We start from the raw sequence: 12,343 nt of genomic DNA, 5'->3' as shown, positions 1-12,343 counted from the left end.
GGGCCATCCCTTCACCCTTTTCTGCTCTGCTCTAGTTTTGCAGTGATCTGTCTACATGCTGGTCTCCCGTCTGGCCCCCATGTAGCCCCCAGCACACCACCTTAGCATCTTGCACGTAGCACCATGTGCCGAGCTTCACGGCTGGCAAGGGCATGCCACTATACTGAGGGTCTGGTTGCCCTTTCTCCACTGGCACCAAGGCACAGCCTTTGCCTCAAGGCCAGCTCCTGGAAGGGCACCCACATAAACTCCGTGGGTGGGCTGGTGCTCACCGATGGCCTCCAGAACGAGCATGTATGTGGCTGTGGTCTCCCGGTCCAGGTTCACCACCGTTCTCACTGTGGCATCACGGTAGCCAACACTGAACTTCCCATCCACATTTCCACCTGTGGGCGAGAGAGAATGAAGCACTGGTCAGCAACCAGGGAAAGCGTGGTGGCACCCAGCTCGGCTTCCGAGCCAGGACACTTCAGGGCTGGTCCAGGGGTGAAAGGCTATGTTGTCCACTCAGCACTACCAGGGAGGGGAGGTCCCAGGGGCTCTGATGAGAGTGTGGGCTCGCCTATGTGGGCTTAGGTGAAGGGTCGAATGCCTGAAATCCTAAGAGTCTAACATTGATCGAACAACTACTGTGTACCAGGCACTGCATCTCACTTGTGCTGTCACTACTTCACAGAGCAGGAAAATGGCCCTTTAGTGAGGTTATGGGGTACTGTCACCTATTCGGGGTGTAGGACTCCAACTGGAAAGTCTAGTTCCTGGACCCATGTCCTTCTCCACTCTGCCACCTGCCTAGCTGGTAGAAGGATCAGGGCTTTTATATGTGGTTGAGGACTTTGGGGTCAGCCGAGTGGTCTTGGGCTCTCTGAGTGGGGACTCCTGGAGGCTACACAGAGTAAAGAGTGGAGGCAAGTGGACAGGATACAGGTGTTACTGAGTCTTCCTCAGTTCTGGGCCAGGTGGGAAGGGGGATGGTCTCCACTCCAAGGAGAGGAGAGGAAAGGACAAGAGTGAAAAGGACTCCCTCAGAACAGTGTGGAGACCCTTCCCTGCCATCTGGGAGGCAGCATGGCCCTCTGGGCAGCAGAGGGCGTCACTGAACTGGGTTTGCGCTAGCTTAGCTTGAGACGCTGTGCAGTGCCTGGCAGAATGTGCAAAGATCTGAGAAACCTAGGGCTGGGGGACTCTCAGGTCAGCAGGGACTGGCCACTTTGAGGCATTGGGAAATCATCCCAGAGGCTGCCACCAGGTTCTCCCTTGTCTTCACATGGTTTGCCCCTGGAGAAAGCACTCTGTCCCCCGAGTGTCTAATAACTGCTTCCCAGTGTCTGAAGCACCATCTACAAGGGGCACAATCCGGCTTCAAGAGGCAGGGGAGGAACTAAGACACAAGTAATGCCGGAGGCTGAACCATGGCTGGTGCTGGGGGGGGGGTCTTGATAACAGCCTTTTCCAGAGCAGTCTTGAGAACAACTTGCAAGAAGCTGGTCTGAAGATGTGGGGCCTCTTTCAGGGAGGGGAAGGAGGGAAAGGATCTGGAAAGGAGAGGTGGAGGCCTGGGAGGTCACCTGGGCTGCAACAAGCTGAGGGTGGGTTGTAGCCTCGGATTCCCTACTCAGGGGAGAGGCGTCAGGGAGGCTGGTGTGTGCACAGGTATGTATGCATATGAGCATGTGTGTAATGTGGTTGCAGGCAGGCCAGGGACAGAGTGAAGACTGAGCCAGTAAAATGGCTGAGGGGAGGGCTGAGGAATGTGAAACAACTGCCCTGCTCTCTTCCATGCACCCTAGCACCTCTCAGGTGTGCCATGGACTGAAGAATGCTGGCAGACTGTTCTAATCCAGGAACGGCTAATACATAGCATGTATGCCACCACCTTCCAAGACTACTGCCATTGCAAACTTCACTAATCGATCACAGCTCACTTTCTCCTGTGGAGCCAGGGCATGGCCTCATAACATTTCTCCACAGCTCTCTAAGTGGTAACCACTTGACACTTTTAAGCTAAAATCATTTCGCTCAGAGATATCTAAACTATTTGTCTCTAAATAGATGAAAATTCTCATCATGAGTGAAAGGCGCCCTGGGAAGGACCAGGCCACAATCCTCTAGCCACTGCTTTGTTACCCTGATGTGGGATGGAGTTGGGGGCAGCGCTCCTCCCCAGGAGTCACTGGCTCCACCACCCTCTAGAATAAACTTCAGGAAGACCCCCCCCGCCCTGCATCATCCAATAGGTACAGAAGCCGCCCCCGCCCCCCCCCCCGCCCCCCCCCGCCCCACAAGAGAGCCAGACCAGAGGGACCCAGGTGCAAAGCCCTTGGGAAAAGTCAAGAGCAAATATTTGAGGCCCCAACAGGGGCAAAAGGCTGATGGGCAGTACAGGTCTTATCCCTTCTTCCCCTCTTCCCCTCTCCCCGAGCCCACTCCAGGCTGGCTGCTCATCTGAGGGTCGGGGAGGCAGGGCCACACCTGTGATGAAGTAGCTGAGCTCGGCGTTGAGGCCCACGTCGTTGTCCGTGCAGTTCAGCCAGACCACCCGGAACTCCCGTGGCACATCCTCCGACACGGAGACATTGTACACAGCAGGGAAGAAGGTGGGTGTCTCGTCATTCACATCCAGCACTGGGGGAAGAGTCAGCACTCAGGGCTAGACCTGGCTTCCACCCTAAACTGCCAGCTCTGAAGGCAGTAGTTCATACCACAGACCAACAGGAAACACATTTCTTAGGAGTCAACACCGGCTGGTCATGGGCCGAGGGCCCCCATGGCTGCTGGAGCCAGGACAGGGCTGAACAGAGATTCTGCCCCCTCTTGTAGCTCATGCCATCGAAATCCCAGAGTCTGTCTCTAATATGTGCCTAACAGTGACACTGATGACTGTGATGATGGTCATCACATTCCTCCGCTCTCCCCAGGTGCCAAGCCCAGGCTAAGTGCTCCCTGAACAGGACCACATGGGCCCCTCATATCATCCTCACTAGGCATCCATCATTCGGTATGCTATATAGATGAGGAAGCTCAGAGGAACTGGATGACTTGTCCAAAGTCACACAGCGAGAGAATTGTAGGTGGGGGTCTTGGGGAGGCCTGTTCCCAATTTATCCCAGGGAAAGTAGCTGGTTTTGAGAACTAGCCCCCAAAGTCCAATTTCCCTTACAGATTTGTTTTTCAGCTCTGCACGTCAGGCCCCCATTCCTTTGGCAGATGGGGCCTCCGGTGACCTTCATAGTGAAATGAGCCCTGCCCTGCTTTGGCTCCTCTTTGCGATAACCCTGGGAGAAATGATCAGCTCATGGGATGACATGGTTTCTGCTGAGTCTTGGAAAAAGAAAATCTGGGGTCCTCTTTGAGAGGGCTGGACATCTGCCCTGTCAATCATGGGCACAGACATGGGTCATCAAACTGGCACGAGGAACCCCCAAGCCTTGGATCAACAAGACAGAGGATGTTCAGCTCTCCCTAGCCTCCATCATCTTGGGTCATGATTAAGGAAGGTGAATGTTTGTGCCAGGCCAACTACTATCCACTCCCCATCCCATGGAGGCCAGTAGGAGCCAGGACGGCCCCAGGCCTGTCTGAGAGAACAGCCCATCTCCTGCCCATTACACTCTGAACTAATTTCCCTGGGGTTACTTCTGGGCCCCTGGCAACAGTTCATGTCCATGTCCATGTTTTGTCCTAGAAATTAAAGATACAGGCCGAGTAGGTGAGAAATAGTAACCCTCCTTGGGCTGATCCTGCCTTGCTGGAGGGTGGAGACAGTGGGACTTATTGAGAGGGCCCCAGGGGGTGAGAAATCTTAGGGAATCTGGGAATCCCAGCTGCCCTCTTCCCGGGTGAGGCCCTTCCATGGCAATTTCAGGCGTTCCCCCAGTACAGGAAGGGAAGCTTCCCTTTACATCTCCAAACAGGAAGTCTGTCCTTCCAATGACAGAGAAAGAACTCTGAACCTCCCTGCCTGCTTGTAACCCCGAGGGTGCCACTCCCTGCTCAAAACCTCTCTGATGCTGCTGGGATCAAACTGGGGGACCTGAGCAGTGTGTCCAGGCTCTGGGACCCCGAAGTCAGACACCAGGTAGAGAGAAGGCCCTGCTGGCGTTTTTGAACTGGTGGAGACACAAAGGGCTATGTCGAATGGCTCCAGCTGAAGAGGATGCCCACTGGCAAGGCAGTCTGTGCTGCCTGGACAGCGGACAGCAGTGATGAGCATGGGCTCCCAGCCAGCCTGGCATTGCCCCGGGGCCCACGCCATGCACTCAGCACGGCAGGGGGCACCCCGCGCCCTCACCTCGAATGGTGAGTGTGCTGGTGGAGCTCTTGGTGGGCGTGCCTGCATCGCTGGCCACCACGCGCAGCTGGTACTCGGCGATGCGCTCACGGTCCAGCTCGGTGGTGGTGACCACCACACCGCTGCTGCTGTTGATGACGAAGTCCATGCGGGGCATGCCCACCTGCATGCGGTAGGACACCAGCCCGTTCAGGCCCTCGTCCAGGTCGATGGCCACCACCTGAGGGGGAGGAGGGGCTGGAGTGAGGTGTGGGGACGCTAGTACTGATGCGCACCCCCTGAGAAGTGCCCCCTCCTTCCCAACGACACGGCTGCTATCCCGGAGCCTCAGGCCAGGCCACTACCCACAATGTGGCCTCCCAGATGCTCTTAAGGGGGTCAGCATGTTCGAGCTGAAAGGTATACAGATGCAACAAGTGGGGCTGGGAGTGGGAGAGGTGGGAAAGGGGCTTTCCAGAACAAGAGTCCAGGAGTACAGCCTTCTCCCTTCCAAACCCTGCTCTCTTCATCAGGAAGCTCTTCCAGACTCACTTCAGCTGGCTCAGGACCCTCCAAACTCAGGGGTCTCCCTCACCCGACTCTCTCATTGCTGGCTAGGAGCAACTGTTAACAGCTCAGACCCCTTCAACTATGTGGAACTCAACTACACAAAATGCTTGATAAAAAGGATTCCCTCCCATGCTCTATTCTAGTTGTAAGACAACAAAAATAAGATGATACAGCTGGTTTTTAAAAGTCACTTGAGGATTTGATTAAATCCTGGCCATTTGAGGACACATGTAGGCCAACCTCCTTTCAGTCCTTAGGCTGTTTCCAACTGTTACTGTTTGCACCTCCAGTGCTGATGAGAGAGATCCTGACTCAAGACTCTGATATATTGAAAGTTTCAAAGAAGATTCAAGACATTTGAGGAAAAACATGCAAAAACAGTTAAAATAAGAGCTTTGGATCTAACCAAGACTCCCAGGATTGAGGGGATTTCCCAGGTGGTGCTAGTGGGAAAGAACTCATCTGCCAAAGCAGGAGACTTAAGAAACATGGGTTCAGTCCCTGGATCAGGAAGATCCCCTGGAGAAGGAAATGGCAACCCACTCCAGTATTCCTGCCTGAGAAATTCCATGGACAGAGTAGCCTGTGGGCTACAGTCTATAGGGTTGCGCAGAGTTGGACACGACTGAAGTGACTTAGACAGCATGGCATGGCTCAAGATTGAAAGTCAATGTTAAGTGTCATCTGGTCTAATTTACATCCAACGAGCCGGACAAGAAGAGAGTATCCAGACTCAGATTGAATGGTTTCCTCAGTGGGGGACTCACTACTTCTAATTTATCTGCACGCAGCTCTAATCCCTGGGAAAAGTTCTTCTGCACATTCTGCAGAAATCATTATTAGCTGAGGTTGTAGAGGGGAGCTGGGGAACTGCACAGCTCAAGTTAGAGCCCTCTTTCTGGAGAAGGAAATGGCAACCCACCCCAGTACTCTTGCCTGGAAAATCCCATGGACAGAGGACTCTGGTAGGCTGTAGTCCACGGGGTGGCAGGGAGTCGGACACGACTGAGCGACTTCCCTTTCCCTTTCTGTATTCCGAGTTCCTCCAACCATCTTCACATGACTCTGAGCCAGTTCCTCCATAAACTCAGAAGCTGTGCTGTTGGGTGTTTTCTCCCTCTCTTGCCTGTGAGTCTAGAGGAGAACCCAGTTTGAAGGCTCCCCCCTCCTATTGGGGTGGGGTGGGGTGGGGTACGCCTCCTCAGGGAGTGGCTGCAGTTTCCTGGATTGCAGCTCCCCCTGCTGGGGGTTTGGGGAGAATGTTCTGTTGGAGAGACAGAATGCTCCCTGGAACCTTAATCTCCTTTTATAGATAAAGAAACTGAAGCACAGTGGGCCTTGAGAGCATGGCCAAGGTGAACCGTTCTGGTGTCTTGACAAATAGCCCTGTCTTCTTTGAATGGGATCAGGCTAACCCCTTGCTATGGGATCCCACTGTCTGTCATGTAGAAACCCTCGTGACAGGTACACATGTCATGAGTACATCATTTGCTGTGTATTTCCTGCGATTCAAGTGCCAGCTTGCTTGCACATATGTCTGATTGGATCCCCACAACATGGCTAGCCAGGTACTATTTTGATCCCCACTTCACAGGCCCAGAGTGGTTAAACAGGGTGTTCCAAGTCACCCAGCACACTGGTGGTAGATTTGGGAAGACTACTCCAAAGCCCCACCTCTTAACTTTGAGGGTCAGTATTTCTAAACAGCCCCGTTTGGGCATCATCTCTCCTGAACCTGCACCTTCAGGGCCCCCTCCTGAACAGAAGGGTGGTGAAGTGGGAGGCAGAGGGCCCAGGCCCATCTCTTCTTGGCCACAGGGACTTGGGCAAGTCTCTTTACGTCTCCTGAAAAGTGGAGGGATCCCACCTACCGTGTGGTGCTGCCTTGGGGCTTACAGGAGAGGGGGCTGCCCATGGAGGCAGGATGTCTAGGCTACACTTGTCCGACCTTTTTTGTGTTCTAGAACCACCTATACGCATGAAGTGTTGAGGGTCTTGGGCCAGACAGTCACAGTCAGGCCCTGAGAAACCCATTTGGCTTCCCGGAATTCTGTCTCTGCCTCTCTCCCTCTGCCTTTATCTATCTCCTTGGGTGCTTTCCTTCAAGACCCAACTCAAGCGCCTCCTCCTCCAGGGAGCCTTCCATTTCCATCTCTCAGAGCACTGACTCTCCAAGCTTGGAGTGGATTGTGTCCTGTCTCAGCAGTCACCCCAGCGCCCTGCAAAGTGCCCATCATGAGGCTGGGCACACACAGCACCCACTGTTCCCTGGCTGGCAGGTTGGTGAAGTGAAGAGATGACAGAGCGTAGGATCTCGGGCCATGAAAGGGAAACTCACCTGGTAGACAGAGACCCCTGCAGGGGTACCTTCAAGCACCTCGGCCACAAAAGGCAGGTTCTGAAAGGTGGGGTCATTGTCATTGAGGTCCAAGAGGTTCACAAACACTGTGGCACTGCTGGTGGCTTTCAGAGGGGGTGTGCCACCTAGGGGGACCATGGGGGTGGGGGAAGAGGGGTGCAGGAGAAAAAGGGAGAGGGAGAAAGATGATTCAGTGCCCTTCCATCCCAGTGGCCCCTCCAGGAGGCAGCCTGGGCCTTGCACCCCCAGCCCCCCTCTGCCCCCTAAGGGTGCTCTGGGGGTCACAACTGGGAAGTGGGTGTCACTCCGCTCTTGATGATCAGATTGCAGCCCTCCTGGGTAGGCCCCAGGACAGCCAGAGGACATGCACTGGGGGAGCTCCCCAGGTCACCGAGGGTCAGGGGCCACAGCCCAGGCATGAGGGGAACGTACAGTCGCTGACGGAGACGACGATTTTGCGCATCAGCTCTGCCTCGTGGGGGTCGGGGTTCTCCCGGTCCAGCATGACGTGGGTGGTGCGGATCTTGCCCGTGCTGCTGTTGAGGCTGTAGAACTTGTTGGGTGGCTGGATGCTATACACCAGGGTGCCGTTCTCCCCCACGTCTGGATCCACGGCCACCACCTACCCGGGAGGAACCGGCCCTTCAACTGAGCCCAGCCCAGGCAGGTGTCTCTGTGGCCTGGGCTGCCTGCCCTGGTTGTCTGAGCTCCCGTGTTGGACACCCCACTGCCTGGACACAGGAGGCAGTCTGGCTCAGACTCAGGAAATGGGTTTCCCTCCTGGCTTCAGTGGCGGGTCTCTAGGGGTTGGGAGGCAGGAGGTTCAGAAGATGAGCCGCAGTGGGAATCCTGGGCTCCTTGGATTCTCTACCCATTCAGCTTTGGCCTTAGGGTAAGTAAGTTCCTTTCCACACTTAAGCCGCAGCTTCTGAACTGTAACAGCGATACCTAGTACCCACCAGCCTGCAAGAGCTCCCTGAACCTCACAGGCCTTCTCCACCCACTGTGTCAGCAGTCTTAGGAGGAGGACACCTAGAAGAAAGCCCTCTTTACAGATGAGGCACAGCGAGTCTCCCTAAGTCTCCCAGCCAGGAAGTGGCTCTAGATCCCTCTAGCAGGCAACACTGCCAGTGTCCCTCCTTTCCAGACAAGTCGGGTTAATGTGTTCACAGGCTTCTGGGGGAGCAGGGAGTCCCTGTAGCCTATGACCATGGAATTCTTCAGGGTTGGGGCTAGGGAGGGCTGGGAAGTCCAAATCCTTGAGTGATTGTTTGAAAGGATCTGAAACTCTGGATTTTGAGATCTGAGTTCTTCATCACCAAACCCTTTCTTCCTTCCTTTGGGGCTTTAGATTGTGAGGCAATTTGAAAACAATTCGGCCTCTGTGACATCAAGAATGACAGGGGATGGGAAAGGAGCCATAGACAAGCCCCCTGGTTTGAAGAGTGGGTCCCAGTAAGTTGCGGCCAGTCATGGGGTTGGGGCTGGGGTGAGGCTGGGGGAGGGAGAGAGTTGAGTTTCCCTGGAGAGGGGGATGCCATATCCGAAAAGGAGGAGGTTTTAGGACAGGTGGCCCAGACAATATGGCCCCTTTAACCTTCCAGCCCCACTGTGGTATCCCATTTGTAAGCCCCACTCCATGAAGGGATCAACCTCAATGCTGACCTAATCCAGGGCAACAAACCCTGCAGCCCATTCTTTCCCAGGTCCCTATGCCCACCAATCTCTGCTCATAGGGAACTCCTCTACCATCTACCTCCCACAGGGGAAAGCAGAGCTCAGAGAGGCCTGGGCCAGCCTCAGTATCACAGAGCACCAGCCATGGAGCTGGTCCAGCTGCCACCCTAGAGGCCTCCTAGGGTCCCAGGACAGCAGTGGCACCCACACGTCAGCTCACCCCAACCCTGTGCTGTGGGGGCCACAGCAGCACCCAAGATGGACAAGATCAACGGGGTGTGACTGCAGTCCCAGGGGCCGCATCAGGACGGTGTCATTCTTAACTCCAGGACACTCGGGGATGACAGCCTGGCCTTGTCAGCTCCTTCATCTTACTTGATGTGGGGCTTTTTGTGCTTTGGCAGCAGAATCTGTCCCTCCTCTGGCTTAATCCCCAGCCAGAGGCGTCTCAGGGGCCATTAGACCAGAACAGACAGATGGATTGTCCTGCCGAGGGCACCCGTCTGCCCCTAGGCCCCAGGGAGGCAGGGAGAGAGGCCAGTGTTGGCTCTGACTCCAAACCATCCAGGTCTTTCTTCACTTCAGAGAGTGGGACATGGTGCTACTCCCACCCTACCTGCTCAGCCCAGCTCCTCCCTTTCCAGCCTTGCTGTATTCAGGGGGCAGGGGGGTGGCCTCAGCCTTCCAGGCCTGAGAAGCCCTCACTGTGCTGTGGGCATGAGGCTAAGTTTCCCTAGGCTTTATAATGGGAGCCCAATCACCCCTGTATTGACAACAAGAGCTCTGTCCCCTAGGCTCTCCTCTTATCATTTCAGCTAGGCAGTCAGCCCACTGATAGACAGAGGAGACCAGAAAGCCTTGTGTTTCTACAATGCTTCTCTCAATGTAGAGGATGGAGATAGCTTTTATTCCCATTTTTCTGGATTGGTAAACTGAGGCAAGAGTTGTTGAACCACCCTTTCTAAGGCAGGCACACTAGCCTGTTGCTGAGTGTGCTAATACACCTTCTCCTATCCCCGAGTGCTAGAGAGGGGGAATCTTGGGCAGCTGCTTCCAAAGGCCCACGGTTGGGGGTGGGTTTTGACTTCTGGCCCTGTGGCACACTCCTGTGTGGTGGGATGGTGTAGGGGCACAGGAGAAGGCTGTGGGCTGGGGCCCCTCCTGCGAGCTCCCTGCTGGGCGATTGTGTAGAATCTCACCACTTTCCCCTCATTTATTTCCCATTTCACGCCCGTCATTTTTCTCCTGGCCTGACGGGGAATAATTCTCTCCCTCTCCCCTCTCCTTTATTTTGCTGGAGGGCTTTGAAAGGCTCTAAATCAATGCCCATCAGCCAGGTCCTTGAAGGAGGCTGCAGGAGCGGGAGGGAGAGTTGGGCCAAAATCTCACTTGCAAACAGAGAACAGCCGCTCGGCAAGCTCATGCCCATGCAGGTGTAGGTGCACATGGGCACACACACACGTGCCTGGCCAGCTCCCAGTGCACGGGAACACGGCACACGCTCGTCTGCACACAGCTCTGAAGAGAAAAAAACACTGGAATCACCCTGCACTTCAGGCTTTAGAAGCTGTGGCCAGGGCCCTTGCTAGAGGGGCCCTTGGGAAAGTCCCAGGCCACATGCCCTCATCTCCCTCTGACAAAGAAGACTTGACCCCATCTGTCGGAGTGGGGTGCTAGGTAGGATGGGGAAGAAAGTTGAACAAGTTCATCAAAGCTCTCATTCACACATACTGAACCCTTATAATGTGCCAGGCACTGTGCTAGGCGCTGGGGCTCAACTGTGAACGAGACAGGTTTGATTCCAGCAGGGGAGGCAGCTGATGGTGACAAGAGCTCTCATCTGCTGACCATTCACTGTGTGCCAGTGTACTTTGTGTATTTTGACTCATTAAATATGACCACAGTCTTATCAAATGGAGACTTTATCCCCATTTTCTACTTAGGAAGGTTGGAACACAGAAAGGTTAAGTAACTTGCCCAAGGTCACACAGCTGGTAAGTGGTATGGCTGGGATTAGAGCCCAGACCTTTTGGTAGCAGAAAAGGCTTCTCACTTAATCACTGAGCTACACTGCCTCTTAATAAGCAAGCAACCTAAACACAGATTGTGGAGTCAGCTCTGAAAGAAATGGCGTGTAGAGAGGTGGCATTTTAAGCTGGGACGGGTGGTGGAGAATGAGCCAGCCGTGGGAAGAGTAGGGGTATGGGGGAGGGGTGGAGTAGAGGAAGGGGGCACCCTGTGGGGCTGGAAGAGCTTGTGCAGAGGCTCCAAGGTGGGAAGGAATTCAGCAGGTTCGGGAAGCTGAAAGTCCTGTGTGTGCTGGGGGTGTGTGGTGGGTCTGCGAAGGCGAAGGCGGGTGGGAGATGAGTCAGAAGGTAGGCTGGTTTCTTTTCCATTGAAATATCACCTCCCCCTGATGTCACCTCTGGGTGAGCTGTTCCCTCCTTAAAGACCACTTTTCTCGAACCCCAGCCACAGATCCTACCTCACTCAGGGCCATTATGAGACCTTAGAAGTTCCCAGGGGGCCCCCATAAGGTATTACAATATACCCACCTCTACACACATACATATATTTCACAGCTATAAAATCTGAAAGAATTTTTATGACTATTCCTTTTGAAATTATTTTGCTATAACAAGCTCAGTTAATGTATGGGCTTCTTGATTTCTGGCATCCTGACAAATCATCACATTAAAAAAAAAAATTCTCCAGAATTCTAGAAAATCAAGCCCACAACTTGTCCTTAAACGCTTAAACGCAATGAAATTTTTACACACCCTAAATAATGTAATTTCTAAAGTTGTCACAACATATGTGGCAGATGTTTAATATAACAAGCTTTAATTCTGTCTCTGTTCTTTTTGAAATTCTGAGTAACTTTTTTTTTTTTCTTCAGGTCTCAAAACACTACCATGAGTCACTGAAAAGCTGAGATGCCCCAAACCTGTGGCTGTGGACAGCCATGTCTACTCAGTACTGAGGGGTGGACTCACGTGTCCTTCTCCCCAGAGTTAAAGTGGGGCAGATCTTGTGGGCCAGGTAGGTCCAGTAAGGACCCTGGCTTTTACACAGGGTGAGATGGGAACCAGGGGTGTTTTAGCCCAAGAGTGACACGCGGCTCCCTGAAGGCAGAGAGGACCTGCTGCATCCTGAACTCTGGAGCCTGCCAAGTCTGGCATACAGTAGGTGCTCACTGAAGGCTTGTGGGGTTTCCTGGAGACTGAGACAACGCTGGGCAGCAGGCCCCTGGCCCACTGTCCACACCTGCTCACTGCACAGAGGATGTGAGGAAAGGCTGGGACCTGATCTGGGACATGCCTAAAGCCAAGAAAGTGCACTCCCAGCCCAGCAGACCTACTCTTTGACCAGCAGGTAGACTCTTTAATAATGGCACCCCTGAATGCTGTCCCATGCAGCCACTTTCTCCCCTCAGTTTCCTCTGGGAGGAATTTCCCAGACATGTA

General features: G+C 54.0%; 1 protein-coding gene across 1 annotated transcript in view; it reads right to left on the bottom strand.

The window, feature by feature from the left end:
- The window catches only part of LOC133070081 (cadherin-23-like), a 305,887-nt gene that overhangs the window by 20,031 nt on the left and 273,513 nt on the right, over positions 1-12,343 (bottom strand). Inside the window, exons 22-26 of the mRNA XM_061161746.1 lie at positions 7,632-7,821; positions 7,179-7,324; positions 4,292-4,511; positions 2,473-2,625; positions 273-386 (exon numbers count right to left, since the gene is read on the bottom strand). Coding sequence (XP_061017729.1) covers positions 273-386; positions 2,473-2,625; positions 4,292-4,511; positions 7,179-7,324; positions 7,632-7,821 — 823 coding nt within the window. The remainder of the gene's footprint in view (positions 1-272; positions 387-2,472; positions 2,626-4,291; positions 4,512-7,178; positions 7,325-7,631; positions 7,822-12,343) is intronic.

This window comes from Dama dama, chromosome 15 (assembly GCF_033118175.1).
Source record: "Dama dama isolate Ldn47 chromosome 15, ASM3311817v1, whole genome shotgun sequence".
Taxonomy (NCBI): Eukaryota; Metazoa; Chordata; class Mammalia; order Artiodactyla; family Cervidae; genus Dama; species Dama dama.
The sequence above is the reverse complement of the archived record's forward strand: the minus strand, read 5'-3'. Positions and strand labels throughout refer to the sequence as shown.